Below are 21564 nucleotides of genomic sequence, written 5' to 3' on the forward strand. Positions count from 1 at the left end.
CCAGAATTTAACAAAGCAACCAGAGTTGCTCAGTTGTGAACACAAGTGCCAACAGACCATTAACAAACCAGGATGCCTGGTAGCTGAGACATCTTCAATGATATATTTTCCCATTAGTCACACATAAGAGTTTAATACAGCTGGACAAACTTTTCTTTACAGGGGAGGTATGAATCTAAGAATGCTCATTTGAAGTTTTTTTTAAAAAATTTTTTTTTTTTTAATTTTTTCGTTGCTTATGACTGAATTTAGGTGATAAACCAGATATCCTGAGATGTTAATATTTCTTAAATGTAATAAATAAAATTGAAGCATATGTTTGTGTCAGTCTCTTTCCTTTCTGTAGTGGGTTTGTGTGGTTGGGTGTGTTTGTGGGATGGGCAGTAAGCTGCATAGGTATGTATGCATGGAAGTGTAAGTGTGCATAAGTCATAGGGTGTTTGTCTTGGGATAAAAATGCATTTTGCCAGGTGTGGATTTCATCTAAAAGTCAGAGGAAATGTCACTGTCTTAGGATAGATGGCTCTTGCAAGGTCGGGTACTCAGAAAATCCAAATTCATCCCAGTGCATGTTGTAAGTATCAGCTGTGAACTTTGACAACCAGACCTCAAGCAATAACCCACACCTTTATGTAAGGCTGCAGTGAGAGGTTTGATACAGGGAAAATCCGGTCTAAAAGCAGTGATGCATTGGCACAGGCTGCTGGGGAAGTGCTGTGGCACTGAGGGAAGTGGCCTTCATGATTCTGAGAGGAGCCACAGCAACCTCCCGCATCACTGTGGGGCAGGGCCCGTCCCCCTGAGCCGCCATGGCCGCCCGCCATTTTCCTCCCGCGAGGACTGCGCCCATAGCAACCCTGCTGCGGTGTGGGGGAAGGACTGGAAGAAGAGGAGAACGCGGCTCCAGCCCTATTCCGGCCAGTGAGACCACTCCGCCCGCGGCCTTATCCCCGCGTCCTCCCCTGACGGCCGGGCCGGGCTGTGCTGCTCCTTGTCCCGCTTCCCCCCATCGGCCGTGAGGGGGACGCCCGCGGGGCGGCTGTGCCCGCGCTTTCCGGCTCTCCTCAGTTGTTTTGCCCGTTAGTTAACTTCATATTTCATATTGGGCCCACCTAAAATACCCCAGACTAATCGATATTTACCAAACATGTGGAGAAAGGTGGCATAACCCCCACGGGCACTGCCGGGATGGGGTTATAACCCCACACAGGGCTCAGGACCTCGGTCTTTGCCCACTGTGTGGTTTTGTGCCTCATCCCCTTCAACTGCTGCCAAAAAGCACCACAATGGCTTATTTTTGTGTGTTATGGAGATGTAGGGAAAACCTAACACTGTCTCCTTCCCTCAGGCTGAGTAATTTCTTGGGTGAATTCTGGCTAAGTACCATTGTAACACTTACTCTCTTATCTACTTCTTTCTACAGGGCAACTAGGGAACAAGCATTTGATAACAAAGTGCACTGAAGTTATGGAAAATATCACTTGCTCTCAAAACTGGTTGTGTTTTGTAGGGAGTTTGTGTTAACAGCTGTTCATTAAACTCCAGTCCCAGCTGTGCTCATGGTGCCTGAGCCATGGGGCTGCAGCTTGGCACCCACCTGCACACAGCTGTAGTTCATTGCCCCTTCTGGAAGAAAAAAGAGGGCAAAATTGTTCTGGATTAAAAAACAGTAAATATTACCTTGAACCCATTGCACTGGTACGTGGTGTTAAGCACATTTGTGCTCTGGCAAGCAGTCTGGTTGGCTAGATATGCTTCTGATGTCAGCCTGCATCACCGTGCTGAAGTCTGTAACCCTCACCTGGCATCGTGAGAAGTCTCTCCCTTGGGGGAAAATCAGGTCCTAGTGATGCTTTGTTTAAAAAACACAACACCAGAATGCTGCATGTACTTAAGTTCTATTTAAAAACATGGACCCCAGGAGGTCCCTTCCAACATGAGCTGTTCTGAGTTGCAGCTGGTGTTGGTTCATGCACTGTTTTGCTGCCTCTGGGCAGGGCAGTGGTACAGCCTGGCGCTGGGGGGAGTGGGAGTGAAGTGATGGTACACCAGGGTGTGATACAACACTCAGCTTTGCTTAATGAAACAGTTTAACCCCCTCTTTTCCTCTCTGTGGCAGTGCTGAATCTGGCCAAGCATTACTTTCATGCTACAGACTACATGGGAACAGGTATAAGTACTGGTAAACAACGTCAGCTGTTTTCATCATAATTTCTGCTTTTATGTACGCCAGGCACCTTTGAGCAGCAACTCATTGATATGCTTTAACATTTTTGATCTCACATTTATAACTATTTGAACTGTTGCCTCAATTTCTTCTCCATGGGCAGGAAAACTGAGGCTCTAATAACTTAAGACCAATATTTCTGTGTATGCTTGACTTGCAGAACAACAACCTGCCTCTTAAAGACTTCTTAGAGCCTGAAATTTAATCAAAGAGTGTTGGTGCGTTTTGGTTCCAGAATGATGACTACTCCAGAAGGTGATTATCAATTGTTTTGGCTTACTCATATGCTTAGCTATCTCAAGTTAGCCATCCCAGCCATTAAAACTACTTACATCACTTATTTTTATTGGCAAATATAGGCAAAATGCCAAAATGTTGCAAGAGGATTTAGATATCCAGCTCCCATTGTTTACAGTTACAGTGTCAAACAGTAACTAGGCCTGAAGGAAAATACAGACTATTTGATCCCATGGCCTGGTGATGGTTTTGTGTTTTTTTTTGGACCACGCTGTGTCTACATTCAGAGTTTGATTCTGAGCCACTGAAGTCCACGAAAACACTATTGACTTTGGTGGGAGAAAAATACTAGGTTTCTAACAAAGTAACCTGTGCCAGAGCAGTGCTATGGGTATAGCAGCAGAACAGAGCAGGATGACTAACACATTGTATAAAGCATTGCTTTTATGTAGCAGCTTTAACTGATAGGTTCAGCTCAGTCAAGAGCATCTGCATGACCTTATGTCCTATTAGCAAGGTTTGCCTACTTAGCGAAGGGCCCTTGGTGTGCCGTGTCCTTGGGTGGCAGTAAGGAGTGTGGCCATGCAGAGCCCCTGAGGAGCAATGGCTGAACACCTGAAGGCGTGATTGATGAAACAGTTTAGGAAGAGAGCCAGCATTGGGTTGGACTTGATCCAGCATCTGTATACATAGATGGAGTTTCTCTGCTGTCCTGTTCTTTATCTGTGGCTGGAGGGGACGTGGCTCTTTCAGGTTCTTGAATATTGGTTTGCTTCTGGGAAACACAAAGGGCTAAAGACTTGTGCTGATACAAGTTACACTCTCATAGGTTACACTATTGTCTGGTTCTTATAAACTGTCACCCTGATGCTTATTTGATTCATCACTTCTTTCATCTCTCTGAAATGTGACTGAGCTGGCTAATGCTTTTATTATCCCTCACTAGATGTCAGGAAGAAGCAAACTTACACCAGTGTACATGAGGCAGTGAAAGCTGGTGATGTAGAACAGCTTGCATTAATGATAAAACGTGGAGCCTCTATCGACGAGGTGGATTTAGTCCACAAGTTCACACCATTGCACTGTGCTGCACACTTTGGAAGCCTGGAGGTAAAATCATAAAATCATAGAATAACCTGGGTTGAAAAGGACCACAATGATCATCCAGTTTCAACCACCTGCAGGGTTGGCAACAACCAGACCAGGCTGCCCAGAGTCACATCCAGCCTGGCCTTGAATGCCTGCAGGGATGGGGCATCCACAGCCTCCTTGGGCAACCTGTCACCACCCTCTATGTGAAAAACTTCCCTCTAATCTCTAACCTAAACCTCCCCTGTCTCAGTTTAAATTCATCCCCCCTTGTCCTAAAAATATCTACCCTTGAAAACAGCCATTCCTCCCCTGTTTATGTTAGTGTTTGGACACAGCAAGGTTTTATGGGTTAACGTTTTCCTCTGGGGAGAGGCTGAACACAACATTGCTAGCTTTGATCAAGCTAGATCTATAATCTCTGCCTGCTCTTTTTTTCTGATTTAAGGTATTCACTAAGGAAAGATGTGCAGTTTGTTAGGACTACATTTTACCTTTCTGAAGCCCCAGGCAGTTTATGTAATCAGTGTCCTCAGATTTTACAAAATCAGAGCTTTTCTAACACCAAACAAGGTGTGCCTTCTGGTCTCCCCTTCTAGCCTCATTACCTTCTTTTGTCCTTGTGTTTTCCCCTTCACTCAGAACACTTGGAAAATCCATAAGGATATGTTTAATATTCTGAAAGTGACTGAGCCAAGCGAGAAGTGACACAAAAATGTTTGTTCATTTCCCAGTGTTCTGTCCCATGCCTCATTCTCTACAGAAACAGTTCAAATACAGTTCATTTTCATAAGCAAGAACACTGACTGTTGATGCAGAAATGATTTGATTTCCAGAAGGACTGAGCTGCTGCATTCAGCACATTCACCTTCCTGTTACAGCCTCCTTGTGCAATGTTTATAGCGATCTTACTTTGAAACAGCAAGGCTGTAAATAACCGTATAAAAAATGAAGTCCCAAAGGAAAGAGAGCTGGAGACTAGCCTAAAAGAAGACAGTAAATAGTAATGATGTGTAACAAAAAGCTTTAACTAGTTTTGTAGTTTATTATTTTCTTAATTGTTCTTTAAGCTTTCCATGGAAAGCAATAACACCTGCTGAAAAAAAGGTGAATAAAGTTAAAATAATCTGTGATGGGTGAGAGGAGAGATGGGATTACATATACTCAAGAAAGCCTAATAAATGAACTGAGGCTTTACTTTTGATTCATGGCATCTTTCCTGCTGTTCATTTTAGCTGGACTTCAAATGAGCATCTTTGCACCATTTTTCCCCAGTGTTTTTACCTCATGCCACATGAACGCTCTCACAGTCTGCATTTTAAGTATGGAATTGTAAGATAAAGAAGGCACACTGCAAGTCATTGCAATTAGTAGGTTGGTTGTGCTTTTTGTGCCCTTGGATGAAGCCTTGAGACCATGTCATTTCCTAACACTGTTTGAAATGTAACATCTACTGTTGATTTATAGTTAGCATTTGCCTCAGATGAGTTATAAGAATTGTTATGGAATAAGAGTTTATTAAATGAATAAGAGCTTGTTTTTGGTTGCACAGTGCCTTCACTGGTTGCTCTGGCATGGAGCTGATGTGACACGTGTGACAGTCAGAGGCTGGACAGCAGCTCACCTTGCGGCAATCCGTGGGCAGGATGCTTGCATGCAGGTATGTAGAGATATTCACTCTCCAGCAAAAGGAAGGCAGGCCTTTGGTTTGGACACTTCCTTATGAAGATCAGTGGAAGTGCTCCTACTGGAGCTGGCTCTGTGTCTTTACAGCTGAAACCAAGTCACTGGTAAAATGACTGCACTCGTTTGTTCCCTCTGTGCTATCAGATTTATCAGAGGAACCCAGCTGACCATCTCAAGTCACCCTGTGAGACAGTGTTTGCTCTTTCAGCCTGTGAGCTTTGCATTTCTTGTAGGCTTTGTTAATAAATGGAGCAAACGTAGAAGCTCGAGATGACCGCGGGTGCACTCCATCACACCTGGCTGCAGCCCATGGGCAGTCGTACACATTGCAAACCATACTGCGAAGTGAAGCGGTGAGAGCCTTCCACCTGCAATTCCCTAATGCAGAGCCAGAGTCTGGTATCCTTTTCCATACCAAACCCCTCACTAACTGAGGTTTGGGACTACAGATTAACCTCTGTTGGTACATTCTCATTGGTGACGCTGTGAATTTATTTGTAGTGTAAATTTGCATTTTTTTAATCGTAAGATGTTAAAAAAATCCAGTTGTGTATTATATAACAACTAACACGGTGGTAGATGTCTGAAAACACACCTTTTATGTGTGTTTTATTTCAATGAAGCCACGAACCTGTGAGAAATACGTCTTATGCTGCTTTCGTGGCTTGAATTTGGAGAAATATTTGATTTTGTTTAAATAAAGTAGCACAATGAACTGTTGATACTTATTTATAGAATGTCTCATGTCTAAGCTTCATAAACAAACTAACCTGCAGCTTTTGTTTTAGAATGTAAACGCAGCAGACAGGAATGACTGGAAGCCTGTTCATTATGCTGCTTGTCATGGTCGCTTGGGCTGTTTGCAGCTTCTTGTTAGATGGGGAGCATGCATAGGTGATGTGGATACTGATGGAAACCTTCCAGGTATGTCAGGAATAATCATTTGGTTTTTCAGCCCTTGTTGTGGATGTGATAACTCTAGCACATCATATATAAAACACACCAGCAGCACTGATAGGACAATAGATAATGGTTTGGTAGGACAGAAGGGAACCACTTAAAACTAAAAAAGGAGATTAAATGGTAGGAATAAATTCTTTACTCACAGGGTGCTGAGGCCCTGGCATGGCTGCCCAGAGAGCTGTGGGTTCCCCATCCCTGGAGGTTCTCAGGGTCAGGTTGGATGGGCCCTGGGCAGCCTGAGTTGTTGGGGGGCAGGCAGCCCATGGCAGGAGGTAGGAACTGGGTGATCTTTGAGGTCCCTTCCAACTGAACATGTCATTCTGTGATTCCAAGTCTCTGGAGCTGTTCAAGGCCAGGTCAGGTGGCATTTTGGGCAGCCTGGTCTAGTGGGAAGCATCACTGCCTCCCTGCCCATGGATGGTCTCTAAAGTCCTTTCCAAACCTAACCGATGACTGTATGATTTGTTCCATGCTATCAACCTCGTTATTCTATTTTTATAATGATGGGGGAATACATAAATCCCAAAGTACTTGTTGGTTGGCAGCAGTATCCTGTTCAGCTCCCACTGCTGCTGGCAAGGCTCAGAGCTCCTGGGAGCTGGCATAACTCACATCAGAAGCAGGCACAGCCTGACTGAGTGCTGTGTAGGTGGGCATTCCCTGTGCCTGTGCCAATGGAGATCATAGGAGGAGAAGGGCAGGTGGGGCAGCAGGCAGGTTCTGCTGCTATCTGCTCCTTTTTGAATGTATGCCAAGCTTGAACAGCTGTGCCAGTGTGATCAGATTCTGGCATGTTCATATGCAAGCTTTTGCATCCAACTACTTCTTAACTGGCTTGGTAAAACCCTTGTTCTCATTTACCTCTGATTTCTCCATCTTGATTTATGGCATACCAGTATTTCTGTGTTATCTATAGTCTGTACTCTCTTCAAAATCCTGTGTGTAGCCACTTTAGCACAAAAAATGAGCACTCTTTGTTTCTTGCCCTTCATAGTTTCTCCACTGTCCCTTTGCTTACCACGCTACTGCCTCAAATTACTCTGTAAGGTGAATGCTGTCTTTCAACCCTTTATTCTTGTTACATCATTTCCCCTTTAACATTTGCCTTCTTAAGGTTTGTCATATTATTTGTTCTAAATAGCCTATTTTCTTACCTCTATAACTTGTTTGCAGGTTTAGATTTATTCTTTAAATCCATTTTAAAATATTTTATCCTCTGCCGAGTGCCATTTACCCAGAAAACTGATGTCTATATTCTGTTCTGCAAACCCAGGCTTTGTTAAAGGACCTGGGGCTCTTACATCCCAGCAGGACATCTGGTGTAGTGGCTCAGGCAATAAAGAATCATGATGTTAGGTGCTCTGGTGACAACATAGAAGGTAGCTCAGTTTGCACTTGCTTCTGTTATCATCCAGAAGAAAGAAAATGCATTGTAACACTGTTAATAAAAGATTAACAGAAGTGCTGTGCTCTACATACCACTGTCAATTTAAATCATCTTTATATAATTCAGCTTCAAGATTAGCTGGCCAGTGCTATAATTTAATCTGAAAGTACTGACAGGAATTTACTGAGGTTGCAAATCTATGCTCCTAAAGCTCAAGAATTGTAACACTGCAACTTTTGCATGTTCAGCCTGGAGAAGAGGAGGTCCAGGGGAGACCTTATTGCTCTCTTTAACTTCCTGAAGGGGGGTTGTAGTGAGCTGGGGGTTGGCCTCTTCTCTCGTGTAATCAGTGATAGAACTAGAGGGAATGGTTTTAAGCTGCGCCAGGGGAGGTTCAGGCTGGACATTAGGAAGTATTACTTTCTCGGAAAGGGTGGTGAGGCATTGGAATGCACTGCCCAGGGAGGTGGTGGAGTCACCAACCATGGGAGTGTTCAAGAAATGTTTGGATGTTGTGCTGAGGAATATGATTTAGCCGGGAAGTATTGGTGATGGTTGGACTAGATGATCTTCTAGGTCTTTTCCAACCTTGATAATTCTGTGATTCTGTGATTCTGTGATGTGCCAGAAGTTAGCTTAGGGGACTTGTCCTGGATACATCATTAGCAACTATGAAGATAATCAGAAATACATAACTCTTTTGCCCACAGAATGTCAGTCAGAGCATTTTGATGGAGTGATAATGCATACTGAGTTAATACGTGGGGTGATAATCTATATTGAGTTAATACATGGGGTGATAATATGTTGCATAATAACTGTGTTTATTTTGCAACTTCTTCCCATTGATGGGACTGGAGACTATGATTTATTACATAATAACAAACATATATTTTGTACCTCTTACTTTGCTACAGGCCCGGCACTCTACTGGTGTTGAATAACTAAAGCTCAGAGTAGCCTAAAGGACAGGGGAGGGAGCACTTCTGCCATATAGGGAAGCAGTCAGTGCTGCGCTGGGTCAGAACAGCTCCTGCTCACACAACTCTCCACAACTGTAAATGTTAAAATTGTAATAGAAGTGCATTGAATACATCTACATATTAATGGGAATATCAGGGGACGTACCTCCAAAGCTCTTCCCAATAAAGTGAATGTCACTGTCATTTTATAAGGTGAAGTAATGGAGCTGCAGAGGTGTGATGCAGTTTGTTGGGAGTGGTGCAATGGATGTGGGACTGAAACAGGTGCCCTAACTCCTAACCAAAGACTCCTCTTTCAATCCCTCTGTAGTCTTATCTAGGAGAGAGAGGCCAGATCACAGCTGCTAAGGAGTAAACATTCTATGGGGAACAGAAGACCCCACCAGTGCATCCCTAGTTGTTGCTCTGGGGTCTCTTGGCAGTGTCATGATGTGTTGGCTGCAGTCAGCTCTGACAGGGCATTTTCTTTTCAGATCCTGTATTTGACAGCTTTCTTTTACCTCCTTTGCCTATAGCTGAACTCTGTCCTGGATAGGAGCTGAGCATTCCGTATCCAGCTGCCTGCTCCCTCCCACTGTGCAGTGTTGGACACTAGATCTAACAGTTGGTGGGAACACTGCCTTCCTGGTGGTCAGCAATACCCTGCTCTAACATACTTGGTTTCCCCTTGTTCCATAGCTCATTTGGCAGCAGTGGAAGGACACCTGCATTGCTTTAAGTTCCTGGTCAGTAAAATGGCCAGTGTTATGCACACTTTAAAAGCAAGGAATGACCATGGAGAGACTCCAAGGGACTTGGCTGAGAGGTTCTATAAAGACAATATTCTGCAATATATTGACAGTGTGGAAAAAGAGGGGGAGCATCCAGAGACACAGGAAGGTGAGTAGGTATCAAATCTTAAAAGTTGATTAAAATTTACTGTTAAAATAGACATAGTAATTCTATGAAGCACTCGATTCTGAAATCTTGTATAAGCAGAACTATAACCTTTATATATTGCTATTGTAAGGTATGACTGTTGCTTAGGATGCTTGTGGCTCTTACTGACAGCTAGACTGGGATACTCTGCTCAACTTCATAAATAGTATTTACAATAATCAGAATAAAGCTTCTCACATTGTGTTGCAATATGAGTTGTTGTACCAAGTTGCCCATATTCTGCCTAGACTCCAGCAGAGATCCAGAATCAATGAGTTTGCAGATTTGCCTGTTCATGATTCTCAATAACTGCTTAGCCTGGAAAGATCCCACTGAAATTAAGGTTACTTGCTAACCAGGAATACTACTGCAGTCAGCATAGCAAAGGACACGAGGGTGGTGAGGTTTCAGAGGAGGACGCTGAACAAAACAAGGATATGAGCACTGCACCTTCACCTCTCTACTATTCCCAGACACATGATTTCCCTATCTGCTAGTCTTTTGTCATTGTGCTTACAGGTATAAACACTAACACTCTCCACCTATAAAAAATAACCAGAAAAATCAAATGGCCTGCATGAATAGTTTTTAAACAAGAATCGTAGAATCATAGAATGGCCTGGACTGAAAAGGACTGCAGTGATCATCCAGTTTCAACCCCACTGCTATGTGCAGGGTCACCAGCCACCGGACCAGGCTGCCCAGAGCCACATCCAGCCTGGCCTTGAATGCCTGCAGGGATGGGGCATCCACAACCTCCTTGGGCAACCTGTTCCAGTGCGTCACCACCCTCTGTGTGAAAAATATCCTCCTAATATCTAACCTAAATCTGCCCTGCCTCAGTTTAAAACCATTCCCCTTTGTCCTATCACTGTCCACCCTCATAAACAGCCATTTCCCCTCCAGTTTATATGCTCCTTTCAAGGACTGGAAGGCCACAACAAGGTCTCTCCTGAGCCTTCTCTTCTCCAATCTAAACAAGCTCAGTTCCCTCAACCTTTCCTCATAGGACAGATGCTCCAGCCCTCTGATCATCTTAGTGGCCCTCCTCTGGACCCGCACCAAGAGCTCCATGTCCTTCCTGTACTGGGGACCCCAGGCCTGGATGCAGTACTGCAGATGGGGCCTCACAAGAGCTGAGTAGAGGGGGAGAAGTAGTATAGTTTATGTATTTGTTTAGACTATGGAAATCTGAATAGGTAGATGACTACTGTTACCGCCAGTAATAAACATTAGCTATAAAATAAAGGTATACTTCTTAGTTCAGATTTGTGAAATTAATCACTCAGCTGTATAAGATGCCTGTAGACATAACCAAGTGAAGTTTAGTCAAGTCTGTGATGAACAATCCTAGATATGCAGCTGCATTTTAGCTAATTAAAGGTGCATTAACCTTGCTATGGAATGCCTGTGAGTGAGTTGTTATCAAAGATGCAAATTGAGACAAATATGAGCACGTTTAGTGGAATTACTGGCATCTGCTCAGAAACATGCATTTCATTTTCAGTTTTAGATTTCCCAGCTCATGACGCTGCTTTCAGAGGGGACTTGTTAGAACTCAGAAGATTAGTGAGTTGTGGAGCAATCAATATTAATGAGCGGGATGATAAGGGATCCACTCTCATGCACAAAGGTCAGTAATTATGATCAGTGTTTGAGCTTTTTACTGTTTATTGCTGGCTTCTTTACTTACATTTTCAACTGGCTGCTCATTAGATAAACTTAATGAAAACCAGCATCTCATTTTCTGAAGGCCTGAAGGAGCAACCTTGAAAAACATTTAATGACATATGCATATGCAGGGGTCACTTTAACAACAAAATAACCAAGCTGAAGTCAAGATAGAACACAGAATCACAGAATCACAGAATGACCCGGGTTGGAAGGGACCTCAAGGATCATGCAGTTCCAACCCCCCTGCCTAGCAGGGCCACCAAACATACACCTTTACTACATCAGGTTGCCCAGGGCCCCATCCAACCTGGTCTTGAACGCCTCCAAGGACGGGGCATCCACAACCTCCCTGGGCAGCCTGTTCCAGGCCCTAACCACTCTCCTAGTGAAGAACTTCCCCCTAACATCCAACCTAAATCTTCCCTCTTTTAACTTAAAACCATTTCCCCTAGTCCTGCTATTAACAGTTTGTTTTAAAAAGAAAACAATTTGTATCCAAATAGAAATGGCAAAGAAAAGATAGAGGTATTCCTGTAATATGCTTTTAACACAATTTCCCATAATTCGTTTTGCTCAGAGAAAAAATGGCAGAATTTTTTAAAACATGTAGAGAAAAACTTTACATTCCTTCACATTTCTTCCCACTACCTTTTCTTGGATAGTTTCTAGCCAACAATTGTTTCACCCCCAAACTTCACCTCCAGTGTTTCCGTTATGGAGAACTTTTATGGCTGATTATCAGTACATTTCCTTGTTTTAGTCTGACACATCTCCCAATGGGGTGCTGTCAGAGGCAGATCTGTTTTACCTTAAGAAAAAGGCTCGCTGGTTTCAGTCAGACATGCCAAGGACAATCTTCCATATGTGAGACATCATTACTGGGGACCATGCAGTGTGGGCAGTAGCCGTGCTGATGCATGGGACTGAGAACATTTAGTACAGAAAGCTCACGTACAGAAAGAGTTGCACGTACATTTCAGGGACCAGAAAAAGGTTCAAACCCACTCTGTGTGATATTCCCTAAAAATCAATATACTCACATATTCTCTGAAATAGCATCTCTCCTTTGTGGTCTTAATGAACCCAAATTATGTCATGTTAAACCATGACAGAAAGGGGAAGTAGGAAGTTCAAAATGCTGCTGTACATGGCTGACTTGTGTTTACCTTTCTTCCCCCAGCTGCAGGACAAGGGCATATCCATTGCTTGCAGTGGTTGATTGAAATGGGGGCTGACTGTGACATTACAGATGATGCTGGAGAGACTCCAAAGGACATAGCCAAGAGGTAGCAGTACATGCCACAGCTCTTTTCTTCAACATTTAATTTACTATTTAAATATCAAGTCAGCTTTGTTGTAATTACTCCTGATTTTTGGTGATGAAGCAAGAACTAATCAAGCCCTTAAACTACACTAATAAGCAAAGCCACATCGTAGCTGTAAAAGTCTGAACGTTTATTTTTTACTTATTTATTTTGAGCAAGGTCAGGCATGAAAGATGAAAACTATTGGATCTGCAAAAGGAAAATTGCGAACCTGTGTGCTCCAGCTGTACAGAGCAAATGGGAGCTAGAGAAGGCTGGTTGATTTTTATTTGATAAAAGTAATGTAGTTGCTGATGAGATTCAGTTAAGAAATCCTACAAAGCAAAACATGTTTCTGAAGTGGGAGTCGCTGTAATAAGATTTCAGTGAGGCAGAGCGCTGTGGAAAGGAGATTGCTGCTCATGGTTTGTGCACTAATGCTTCCTCAGATCCTGAAACACTGTCCTCTGGACAGGAACACAAAGTGTTTTAGAGTTTCTATCTTATGTGGGGGGCATGGATGTGTGCTTATAGGTTACAGGGTTATATCAGTGTAGGTTAACTGTTCTCTGTGCAGATTTGCCCAGCTAGCAGCTGTGGACCTTTTGACCCAAAGAACTGGAGATGGTAGCTCTAGTGATGAAGAAGTGGATGCAAGCAACATAGCATTTTTTGAAAGACATGGTGTGGAAGGGAGTACAGATAGCAAAGAAGACTTAATCCTGGATAAAGAAGAGAAAAGGAATGCACGCAGTAAGCACTGTCTTTCTTCACTCCTTATTCCAACAGGCAGAAGAATTAGTTCTGTTTTCTAAGTAAGTCAACCTATCTGCTTTGCTGTCAGTGGGTTTGATAATTAAGATGACATGAGACCAGTTGTTGAATTCAGCCACTGCACACAGCAATGCTGTAATACAGGCCTCTACTAACTCTATTTCCAGCCTGGGGCAAAAGGGGGGAGAATAAACCCATTCTGAAGGAGAGTTCTGATGCAAAAGAGTGATCCTGCAATATGCGTGGTAGCTGCTATGACCTGTGGCAGCTGGGGAATGGGGGGACAATTCCTAAAGTCCCCAGTCCAGTCTGAACTGGGCATCAGCTACCCAGCAAGATGAACAGCCAGCAGCCAGTCACCATGGAAGCATTCAAGGACCATTTCACTCCCTTTTCTAAATACAGAGAATTCATATACTCTGTCCGGGACAAACTGATAACCTCTCAGTTCAGAATGTAGCAAAGGCTGCAGCTCACTTCAGTGTCCCAAGCTGAAAGCTGTTAACATACTCACTCCAGAATTTCCTTGCACCACACCTCACAATCTTAGCGAGATCAAGCAGCAGGGCTGCCATCCATCCCACTAACCGGAGGCAGAGCAGCAGGGCTGCCATCCATCCCACTAACCGGAGGCAAAGCAGCAGGGCTGCGGGCTCTATCCCGGCTCTCCCTGAGGCGGCCGATCTCGGCTCGGCAGCCATCCAGCTGGCTCTCCAGGTTTTCCCTCCTGACTCGCTCGGATTCCAGCTGAGCCTCCAGCTCCCTCACGGTCCTGCAAAACACAAAGGGGACAAACAGCATCAAGAACAGCCAGCCGTGCCCAGTCCGCTCCAAGAGTGTTTTAAGGAACAGGCTAGTGAGAGCAGAAAACAGTTCAAATGCAGCGTACTCCTGGCTCGGGACCCTTTGTAAAAGCTCCTGCGTCGACTGCTTTGACTACCATAGAGTCAGCTGTGCTCGACTCTTCTGACCGCGAGATGGAGACGTCTCCCTGCGCAGCGAACCAGCGCAGGGCTCCTGATGGGACGAAACCCAGCTCCGCCCCCAGCAGCAGCTGGCTCCTGTGCACACTTTCCAAAGTGATTTGGAACAATCAAATGAGAGACTGCATGACACTTCTAAAAGGAAGCTGAAGCACTGGCTGAGCCAGTTGCACAGGTCACATCAGTCACATTCACAGTGGCTATTAAATTAACTATTAAATTCCCGAAACTGCTTAGCTGAGACCTAATTCTGATCTATACCTATATATAACAGCAATTGACCACCTGAGAACCACTACTTCAGTTTCAGAAGGTCCTAGGGATGGACCTAGAGATGATGCTCTCTGGCCTCCACTAATTGCACATCACTTGTGACATGGGTTTGAGGAGGCCCAAGCACGTTAAGGACATGTTCATCTACAGTGACTAAGAACACCACATAGCCAAATGTTTGACAGGCAGAGGTAGAGTTAGGGATGTCTTCTTGTGCAGGCTGTCATCCTGCACAAGCACAAGAAGAATGGAGCCATCAGTCATTTGTGTTGTACTGCAGTGTTGATCCTCATGGCAGGAGCCCACAAATGGCCTGAAGTCCTTTTCTTTTAAGCCTGGCTAAATTCACTAAGTGAAAAAGGCAGAAAGGCCAAAGCAATCTGAGTGTAAAGTACCCTTAAAAAATGCACTAAAATGGAACACATTATAATGTTGGCCTTACTTCTTAACATAGTTTTCCTCTTTTTTCATCTTCCTCTCCTCCTCAGTTATTCCTCCCAGCTGTCTGTAGTTGCTGTAGGCAATTTCCACAAGTTGCTGAAGTTCCTGAATCCTGTGATAGGCCCTTACTGTAAGACAGGATTCAACAGGTAAGTAAAATGCATGGAAATAGCTGAAGACATTCATCAAAAGAAACAAAGAGCATTCAACTGTGGTTTCACTGCAGGGATTATAACAGTCTAACAGTCAGAATGTCCTGTGCCACAATTCTCTATAATTTCCTGAAGGGAGGATGTAGTGAGCTGGGGGTTGGCCTCATCTCAGTGCTTACACTGAGCAAGTGCAAAAAGGGAAAAGCAAGACTAAAAGACAAAAGCAAGACTAAAAGGGAAAAGCAGCAGTGAAAGAGAAAAGCAAGAATAAAAGGAAAAAGCAAGACTAAAATGGAAAAGCAGCAGTGAAAGGGAAAAGCAAGACTGAAAGGGAAAAGCAAGACTGAAAGGGAAAAGCAAGACTGAAAGGGAAAAGCAAGACTGAAAGGGAAAAGCAAGACTGAAAGGGAAAAGCAAGACTGAAAGGGAAAAGCAAGACTGAAAGGGAAAAGCAAGACTGAAAGGGAAAAGCAAGACTGAAAGGGAAAAGCAAGACTGAAAGGGAAAAGCAAGACTGAAAGGGAAAAGCAAGACTGAAAGGGAAAAGCAAGACTGAAAGGGAAAAGCAAGACTGAAAGGGAAAAGCAAGACTGAAAGGGAAAAGCAAGACTGAAAGGGAAAAGCAAGACTGAAAGGGAAAAGCAAGACTGAAAGGGAAAAGCAAGACTGAAAGGGAAAAGCAAGACTGAAAGGGAAAAGCAAGACTGAAAGGGAAAAGCAAGACTGAAAGGGAAAAGCAAGACTGAAAGGGAAAAGCAAGACTGAAAGGGAAAAGCAAGACTGAAAGGGAAAAGCAAGACTGAAAGGGAAAAGCAAGACTGAAAGGGAAAAGCAAGACTGAAAGGGAAAAGCAAGACTGAAAGGGAAAAGCAAGACTGAAAGGGAAAAGCAAGACTGAAAGGGAAAAGCAAGACTGAAAGGGAAAAGCAAGACTGAAAGGGAAAAGCAAGACTGAAAGGGAAAAGCAAGACTGAAAGGGAAAAGCAAGACTGAAAGGGAAAAGCAAGACTGAAAGGGAAAAGCAAGACTGAAAGGGAAAAGCAAGACTGAAAGGGAAAAGCAAGACTGAAAGGGAAAAGCAAGACTGAAAGGGAAAAGCAAGACTGAAAGGGAAAAGCAAGACTGAAAGGGAAAAGCAAGACTAAAAGGGAAAAGCAAGACTAAAAGGGAAAAGCAAGACTAAAAGGAAAAAGCAAGACTAAAAGGAAAAAGCAAGACTAAAAGGAAAAAGCAAGACTAAAAGGGAAAAGCTAGACTAAAAGGGAAAATCAGCAGTGAAAGGCAAAAGCAAGACTAATAGGGAACAGCAGCAGGGAAAGGGAACAGCAGCAGGGAAAGGGAACAGCAGCAGGGAAAGGGAACAGCAGCAGGGAAAGGGAACAGCAGCAGGGAAAGGGAACAGCAGCAGGGAAAGGGAACAGCAGCAGGGAAAGGGAACAGCAGCAGGGAAAGGGAACAGCAGCAGGGAAAGGGAACAGCAGCAGGGAAAGGGAACAGCAGCAGGGAAAGGGAACAGCAGCAGGGAAAGGGAACAGCAGCAGGGAAAGGGAACAGCAGCAGGGAAAGGGAACAGCAGCAGGGAAAGGGAACAGCAGCAGGGAAAGGGAACAGCAGCAGGGAAAGGGAACAGCAGCAGGGAAAGGGAACAGCAGCAGGGAAAGGGAACAGCAGCAGGGAAAGGGAACAGCAGCAGGGAAAGGGAACAGCAGCAGGGAAAGGGAACAGCAGCAGGGAAAGGGAACAGCAGCAGGGAAAGGGAACAGCAGCAGGGAAAGGGAACAGCAGCAGGGAAAGGGAACAGCAGCAGGGAAAGGGAACAGCAGCAGGGAAAGGGAACAGCAGCAGGGAAAGGGAACAGCAGCAGGGAAAGGGAACAGCAGCAGGGAAAGGGAACAGCAGCAGGGAAAGGGAACAGCAGCAGGGAAAGGGAACAGCAGCAGGGAAAGGGAACAGCAGCAGGGAAAGGGAACAGCAGCAGGGAAAGGGAACAGCAGCAGGGAAAGGGAACAGCAGCAGGGAAAGGGAACAGCAGCAGGGAAAGGGAACAGCAGCAGGGAAAGGGAACAGCAGCAGGGAAAGGGAACAGCAGCAGGGAAAGGGAACAGCAGCAGGGAAAGGGAACAGCAGCAGGGAAAGGGAACAGCAGCAGGGAAAGGGAACAGCAGCAGGGAAAGGGAACAGCAGCAGGGAAAGGGAACAGCAGCAGGGAAAGGGAACAGCAGCAGGGAAAGGGAACAGCAGCAGGGAAAGGGAACAGCAGCAGGGAAAGGGAACAGCAGCAGGGAAAGGGAACAGCAGCAGGGAAAGGGAAAAGCAGCAGGGAAAGGGAAAAGCAGCAGGGAAAGGGAAAAGGAACAAGAAAATGCAGCCCTGAAAGGGAAATGCAGAACTGATAAAGAAAAGGAGCCCTGAAAGTGAAAAGGAGCCCCGAAAGGGAAAGGAACAGCATAAAGCAACACTGGTAGGGAAAAGGAGTACATAAAGGGCAAAGGCAGCACTGAAAGAGAAAAGGAGCCCTGAAAGGGAAAAGCATCAAAGCAAGGGAAAAGAAGCACTGAAAGGTAAAAGGAACAAGCACAGGGAGCAGGCAGGTAGGCACAGCAAAGCAGCAAGCAAAGCCCAATCTCTCAGAGGGGGCCTGCTAACAGGAAGACCAGACATTGTCCTCCACCATTTTGACAGCCAAAGCAGAAACTACGGTTTCGGTTCTCATGACTCTTCCCTGCGCTCCCAAATAAATGGTTCCGTGACATCCTCTACCACACTGCAACTGCTCTGAATAATCAAAATTATATCATTCATGACATAAGAAACTCACTTTTGCCTGGTGGCAACGGCAGTCCATTCCCATCCTGTCCCTCCATGTAATGAACATTGCATTTGGCCTTCTAACTGCCTCCTGGATGAATCCACCAAAAGCAAGGAAGCACCCTGCCCTTACTCGGAAGAGAGAAAGAAAGCAAGGTTCATGGAAACAGGCACACAAGGCTCGCAACAAGACACGGTGCTCCAGATCATGACAGAGATAGGGCTACCACAGTGCCAGAACATGATTTACCACTAAAGGAAACATCTGGGGGCACATTCACAACTTCAGCACAAGCTGTAACGGCTCAACATGTTTAGCTTTCTTATCGTTCAGCTGGAGAACGAGATACTCCCAAGTATCAGTCAGCAAGCACTCGGATGAGCCTGCCCTCTGGTTTTTATGATGACAGACATCATTACTGCCACCTCTGACACCTTACCAGGAGATGCTTCCATTTATTAGCCTGGTCTTGATTCCTTCCATCAGCAGCTGCTCCTAAACTGACCTCCATTCATACAGTGATACCACTGACTTCTAGCATGAGCTGACCTGCAAGACAGAGAAGAGAAAGCAGGATGGCAACAAACACTGACATAGCACGTTCAAATATTCTTGAACTGCCACAAAAGAGACAAAACAGGAGAGAAACGCATCCACAGCAACACCCCAGTTCATAAAGAAATGCAACTCCAGCCTGGCCTCAGCAGCCCTTATGTATTTCTTACGCATTTGATTAAGCCAACTGCAGTTTGAACCAGGAGAATTCACAGTCTCTTGCAAATGTCACCGTAAAGCAGAACATGAGTCAGCAAAAGAAAGAAAAAAAATAAAAAATAGCAATGCAAACACCAATAAAGAAAAAATCAAGCCAAAGACCAAGGAATCAAAGTTTTAAAATAAACACACAAAAGAAATATAAAAAAAAAACCACAAAGTATCTGTAATAGCAGAAATACTGGCACAATGGGAACATATTACAAAGGCAAGGAAAGAACAGCTCACCCACCTCTGAGGATAGAATTGCACAGAACAAACTCCACAGCGGAGAAATCCTCAGAAAAATTCCACCCAGGGGCAGTCAGCCTTCAAAAATGAGCTGTAAGAGAGGTGCAGCCAGGCTCCATCCCTTCCAGTCACTCAGCTGCATTGCCATCACCTGCACTAACCAGGGCTGACCAGGTCCCTTCCCTAGGTGATAATCAGTGGCTCAGGCTGTGATTCAACAGTTCTCATACAGCGTATCTAAAGAAAAATAGCAAAGCATAGATGAAAAACACAACAACAACAAATAAACCTTGAAGGATTCTAGGAAACAACACAAAATTTTAAAAAAAGATAAATAAATAAAAGGAAAGAAAAAATAATAAATCAAACAAAAGCAAAAAACTAAGACAAGGAAAAACAGAAACAAACTTATTAAAAAAAAAAACCAAAACAACATAGAAAACACCAAATAGGAAAGAAAACCATAGCACTGCAAAGGAAAAAAAATCACACAGCAAAGCAAAGCACAGATGACAAAAAACAACAAGGAAAACACACCTCCCTGACATGACATCTTGCCTCCTGAGCAGGTCACAATGTTTCTCACTCAGGTGCAGGGCAGGAAGGAAGCTGAGACCCCATGTGTTCCTTGCTACACTCCCATCTAAAAGGTCCATATGCTCCTTGGGAAGCACAATGCCACCTGGGGAAAAGAGAAAGCAGGAACAGGACATGCAGGCGGCTATCACCCAGCAGAAGGCCAGATCCTTCCATCTGTTATCTGCTCCTCTTTTTAGTCCTAACAGGGCCCCGAGGATACAGAAATAGCAGTGCTTAGCAGAAGGACTCGGAGAAGGACCGGTAGAAACTGTCAGGAGGACAACTGGCATCGCATGGACACTAACAGGCTGTTGGTGCAAGGAAGGAAACAGCACCTGAGCATTTCACCAAACAGGTTCCCTCCTCTCTGTCTTCCTGCAAAGATACAAGGATAAAAACCTCATTTCCTCTGAGCAACAACTGGAAACAAGACCAGAAAATTATTCATTCAAAGGCACTTTTAGGAGATGTATAACAGAGTCCTTCCCAGTTACACGAGCTTACGCTGTGGCCTTTGGAGAAACAAGCTGCCTTTGTGGTCCTGAGGGTTCCTTTTTGTCATCTGTTGGGCACAGCAAGAGAGCTTTTCTTGTACAAATCTATGCCCTGTGTACCTTTCTCCATCCCAAAACCTAGAGTTGCGGTGCAGACACTGGATGCTGACCAGAGCAGTAAAAGAACAGAAGAGGGGAAAAGCAGATACAGGTAAGACAACTAAAGGAAAGGAAAAGAGCAGAAGAGAAGGAAGGATACGGTTAAGAACAAAGGACAGAAGATGGAAAGTGCTATAGAGGATTGGACTGGACATGAGCAGATCAGAGCTACACCAAGGTGTGGCTTCTCCCTGTGTCCCTGTCCACCACTGGCAACATCCCCCAATGACAGGGATGCTGCTGCCCCAGCAGCTGATGGGGTTGTGGTCTGGGGTTACGTTCTATGCAGAGCCTCCACAACCTGCTACAGACCTCCAGTTCCCTGCCACTTCTTTTTTTCAGGTGTCTGCACACAAGGAACAGGTGTTCTCTATGCCCTGCATGCTGGTAATTAGTGTGGGCAATTACTGTGTGGGAATTGGGGGAGGGAAATTCAGGGGTGGGATAGTGAGGAGGAATTGGAGGGGGCTGGGAAATTGTTTGGGTGGGATTGTAGAGATCAGATATGACTGTGAGGATGGGGGACATTTGGTTGGAAATACTGTCATTTCTATTACTCATTGCTTTGTATGATAAGTTATTAAATGCTTTATGTTCCCTCTGCTACATCTCTGCTTGCAGTCATTTGTGCAGTGACAAAGGTCCTCAGCTCTACATGCCCCTCCAGGGTAGGATGGAGCACCACAGATGGCAGTGTTCCACAGCTGCCACCAGCAGCCCCAGCTCGTCCCTCCACACCTGAGGTGTGAGTGGCTGTGAGAGGAATGAATGTCTCTGTGGAAGTGCAGCTCATTCCTCCCCTCTGATGGGGGCAGAAGGCATCTGCATTTCCCTCATGGCTCTTATTTCCTGTGTTTCTGTGGGAAATGAGCTGAGCCACTGTGCCTCCCTACTATGGCAAGCTCTGCAGCTCTGCCACTGTCTTTATACTCAGCTGTTCCTGTGTGTAAAGCTCCACACTTGAATCCTGCAGAGCCCAAAGGCCTCCTTGGCTGCTGTTACTCACCTGGACATTGAGGGTGCTGTGTCTCCAGTCTGTACCTGCTTCCAGGTGTCACTTGCAAGACACTGCGAGTCCACCTGGTTGGAACTGCAGTCAACAAACACAAATGTGAAAGAAATAAGAAAGGATTCTTTCATTTCACAGGCTTTCATCTCCATTGAAAGATGTTCTGCTGTGCAGCACAGCTGGGAGCATTTCATATGTGCAAAAAAGGGGGATAGGCCCTGGCTGTGCCCGGCCCCCTTCCGGCCCAGGCCCCAAAGCAGCCCCGACTGTGCTGGGTTCCCCTCTCACCTGGGCCCTGCAGTGGCCTCAGCTGTGCCTGGTCCCCCTCTGCTCTGGGCCCTGAGCTGGCCCCAGCTGTGCCTGGTCCTCCTCCATCCTGGGCCCCAAGGCCCTGCCTCTGCCTGCTCCCCCTCTGCTC

At 45.0% G+C, this 21564-nt stretch overlaps 2 protein-coding genes across 2 annotated transcripts; one reads left to right on the top strand and one right to left on the bottom strand.

Annotated features, from left to right (window-relative positions):
* Positions 1-1751: 1751 nt before the first annotated feature.
* Positions 1752-13471, top strand: LOC146758243 (ankyrin repeat domain-containing protein 42-like). Its single transcript, XM_085517285.1, has 10 exons — positions 1752-1809; positions 2120-2170; positions 3411-3574; positions 5473-5592; positions 6028-6163; positions 9251-9451; positions 10998-11123; positions 12345-12450; positions 13046-13221; positions 13410-13471. The coding sequence occupies exons 1-10, from the start codon at positions 1752-1754 to the stop codon at positions 13469-13471; spliced, it is 1200 nt and encodes a 399-aa protein (XP_085373411.1).
* Positions 12599-21279, bottom strand: LOC146758244 (ankyrin repeat domain-containing protein 42-like). The gene is made up of 6 exons (XM_085517415.1): positions 21144-21279; positions 19443-19587; positions 18907-19142; positions 17910-18449; positions 14941-15067; positions 12599-14014 (listed from the first exon to the last, which is right to left on the bottom strand). Exons 4-6 carry the CDS (start codon positions 17953-17955, stop codon positions 13798-13800), a joined length of 390 nt encoding a protein of 129 aa, XP_085373541.1. The 5' UTR covers positions 17956-18449; positions 18907-19142; positions 19443-19587; positions 21144-21279; the 3' UTR covers positions 12599-13797.
* Between the last annotated feature and the right edge of the window lie 285 nt (positions 21280-21564).

The sequence above is a fragment of the Coturnix japonica genome, chromosome 16 (genome assembly GCF_054131305.1).
Source record: "Coturnix japonica strain WE chromosome 16, WE-NBRP24, whole genome shotgun sequence".
In the NCBI taxonomy this organism is placed as follows: Eukaryota; Metazoa; Chordata; class Aves; order Galliformes; family Phasianidae; genus Coturnix; species Coturnix japonica.

What these genes read in the sequence shown, in the direction of transcription:
- LOC146758243 (XM_085517285.1), top strand. Translation starts at nt 1,752, where the DNA reads ATGCTTCTGATGTCAGCCTGCATCACCGTGCTGAAGTCTGTAACCCTC. An exon ending in CCATACTGCGAAGTGAAGCG is followed by an intron (nt 5,593 to 6,027) that starts GTGAGAGCCTTC and finishes CTTTTGTTTTAG; the next exon opens with AATGTAAACGCAGCAGACAG. An exon ending in ATCCACTCTCATGCACAAAG is followed by an intron (nt 11,124 to 12,344) that starts GTCAGTAATTAT and finishes TTCTTCCCCCAG; the next exon opens with CTGCAGGACAAGGGCATATC.
- LOC146758244 (XM_085517415.1), bottom strand. Translation starts at nt 17,955, where the DNA reads ATGGAGGGACAGGATGGGAATGGACTGCCGTTGCCACCAGGCAAAA. An exon ending in GCCGTTGCCACCAGGCAAAA is followed by an intron (nt 15,068 to 17,909) that starts GTGAGTTTCTTA and finishes CCTGTCTTACAG; the next exon opens with TAAGGGCCTATCACAGGATT. An exon ending in GAGGAAAACTATGTTAAGAA is followed by an intron (nt 14,015 to 14,940) that starts GTAAGGCCAACA and finishes TGTGTTTTGCAG; the next exon opens with GACCGTGAGGGAGCTGGAGG.